The sequence below is a fragment of the Panicum hallii genome, chromosome 6 (assembly GCF_002211085.1).
Source record: "Panicum hallii strain FIL2 chromosome 6, PHallii_v3.1, whole genome shotgun sequence".
Lineage (NCBI taxonomy): Eukaryota > Viridiplantae > Streptophyta > Magnoliopsida > Poales > Poaceae > Panicum > Panicum hallii.
Window position 1 is genome coordinate 22,089,092 of NC_038047.1, and position 2,807 is coordinate 22,091,898.

Consider the following 2,807-nt stretch of genomic DNA (forward strand, 5'->3'; position numbering starts at 1 on the left):
TCCGACGTCCTCCATACGTGGCCCTGTTGTTCCCGTGCGAATCCGCCCGCAACCGTCGCACTGCAGCTCCTCCCGCACCGCGCGCGACCTTTCTGCACACCAACTCAGTCGCGGCCTGAGCTCGCCCAGCGGAGACACCGCCATGCTCTGCACGTCGCCGTTCTACACGTCGTTGCCCGGCACGTTGGTGCTCTGCATAGCTCCTCCTCCTTCTCCTGTTGTCGGATCCGTGCTTACTCCGGTCTTGCCACGTCGCTTCCGCGCACGCTCGAACCGCGTGCGTTCTCGGCCCGCGTCACATCTTGGTTACACCGCCCATCTTCTACTCGCACGCTGCCACACCGGTTCTCTTCTGCTCGCGTGCTGCCACGCCGCGAGCTTCGCTCCAGCGCCGCTTGGCTCGCGTGCCACTCACGCGTTTACTCCACGCCGCCAGTTCGCCTCTGCTTGCGCCCGCGTCCCAACGCCTGCCGCCTGCTCGGCTTACGCGCGCTGCTCCGTGCCAGCACCCGCGCGCTCCTACATGCTCCACCAGCCGCTCGTGGCTGTCTGCACTGCGCCAGCACTCCAGCTCCCGCGCGCGCTCATGCCCCGCGCTGCCTGCGCCACCGCCGCACACGTCTGCTGCCGCTCGCGTGCCCCACTCTAGCGCCTGCTGCGGCCGCTGCTTGGATCCGCTCTGCTCTGCCTGCTTTTCCGCGCTGCGCGCCGCCAGCACCTGCGTCGCGCCCATGCCGAGCCACCGCCCCGCGCCGCCGGCGCCCAGCGCCTGCTCTAGCTCGCACCGCGCACTCGCCCGACCTGCCGCGCTCACGCGCCCGCTCGAGCTCGATGGGCACGCGCGCGCCTGCTCCTGGGCCGAGCCGCGTCCACCTCCTGCACGCCAGTGCGCCTCCACTCGCCCGCGCGCGCTCCGTCCTGGGCCCGCCAGCTCGCTCCGGGCCGCATGCCTCCGCCCGGGCCCCGCTCTGGCGCCGCGTTGCTCCGGCTCCCACGCGCCATCCGCGCCGCCGCGCCAGCGCTCGCGCACGCCGCAATGCGCCTGGATCCGCCCGCCTGAGCCGCAGCTGCTCGCCCAGCCCTGACCGCCCGCCGCCTGTGCTGAGGAGAGGAGCGTGTGCTGAGGAGAGGAAGGGAGGCAAGGGAGAAAGAAGATGCAGCTGCCAGTGGAGGAAGAAAAGGAGACGCCAGGGAGAAGAAATAGAGGAGAAAGGGAAAAGAGACTTCCCAAGGACTTATGCGCAATTTCAGAAAACTGCAGGGACCTTTCTATAAAGTAAAATTTCCCATTGATTTAAAACCCTAATAAAGAAATGCCCAAAATGAAAGTTGGAGAGTTTTTCAAACTCTACAACATTGCTTTAGGGCTCAAGTTCAAAAACTCAAAACTTATATTTTTACACATGAAATTTTGAGCAAAAGTTGGATTTGAATTGCTTTTGTCCTAAAGAGTGAAACTTTACAAAATTCAGGACCGAAATGCTAGCATTTATGATATGTCATGATGACGGGATAGACACGTCATAATGATTGGATAGACATGTCATGATGACTTGCACTTTTTACACTTTAGTCCTGAGTAATTTTGAAAGTTACTTTTGTAAATCAAATACTTGCATAAAAGGACTTGTACTTTTATAAAATTACATAAACACCCTTATTTTTACCATTTTACCCAAAATTTTTACATATTTCAACACACACATTTCAAATGAAACTTTTGGATAAATATATTTTTTTACAAGGGATAAAATAAGAAAAACATGTTTACAAACCCACCTTTCACTTATTTTGAAATTACCCTAATCCAAATACATTTTGCAAAAACAACCCTAGGTTTTTCTATAATTACAAAAATACCCTTTTTACTTGCACTTTAAATTTTCAAAAGCTTCACATAAACACACACATGCTTTACACTATCAAACACATATTTCACACTAACAAAATATATGTCTAGCATTGCAAGTACACGAACTGTCACAGTTAAGACGACCCGAGGCGCATCGACGGCGGAACAACTCACCGGCGGCGGCTCCTTCGTGAATCCCCGACGATGCAGAGGCTCAGGGCCCAATTGCCGAGCTCGGGAAGCTTCTAGGCGATGAGACAACACGGGTGCGGGTGTTGTTGTGGGTTGGGACGCAGCGGGGCGGCGTGCCCACGGCGGTGCAGAAAGGTTACGCGGCGGAGCAGAAGGGCGGCGGCGTTAGGGTGCCTCGGGTCCTGTGAAGCTTAGGGTTAGGGTTCCAGGGGCGGGGGAAACCCTTTGGTGGGACGGCGGGGCAGCCTCGGCGTGAGGGCCCAGGGAGAGGGCTCGCCGGAGATTTCGGCGGCCGGTGCGTGGGGAAGAAGAAGGGGGAGAGAGGAGAGGGAAGACGCTGCCGTGCGGGCCCTGGCTGGCAGAGAGAGGGAGAGAGAGAGCGCTCGGGCTGGGGAGAGCTGGGCCTCAGCGCGTGCTGAGCCTCGGGAGGAAAAGGAGAGAGAGAAGAGAGGAAGCCCGAGGGAGAGAAGGGAAGTGGGCCGGTGTGGCGCATGCGGATAGAAGAGGGGTGAGGGAAGGGAAGAAGTGGGCCGCGGGTTGGGAAGGTTGGGCTGCCAGCTGGGCTGCTTTCCTTTGTTTTTGTTTTCCTCCTTTTCTTTCCCTTTCTAAACTAACTCAAATCAAATTGAATCCATATGGAATTTGAATTCAACCTCAACTATTCAACCAAACAAAAGAAATGCACCAGCATGAATGCACAAACCTGTTGATCCTAGAATAAATTTTAATTACTTGTGATATAAAATTAATTTAAATGCAAGAT

General features: G+C 55.9%; 1 protein-coding gene across 1 annotated transcript; it reads left to right on the forward strand.

The window, feature by feature from the left end:
- Positions 1-731: 731 nt before the first annotated feature.
- On the forward strand, positions 732-1,085 carry LOC112898163 (translation initiation factor IF-2-like). Its single transcript, XM_025966545.1, has one exon. The coding sequence runs from the start codon at positions 732-734 to the stop codon at positions 1,083-1,085; it is 354 nt and encodes a 117-aa protein (XP_025822330.1).
- Positions 1,086-2,807: the final 1,722 nt, after the last annotated feature.

Bases quoted from the DNA above. Each gene is read 5' to 3' on its own strand.
- LOC112898163 (XM_025966545.1), top strand. From the start codon at position 732: ATGCCGAGCCACCGCCCCGCGCCGCCGGCGCCCAGCGCCTGCTCTAGC.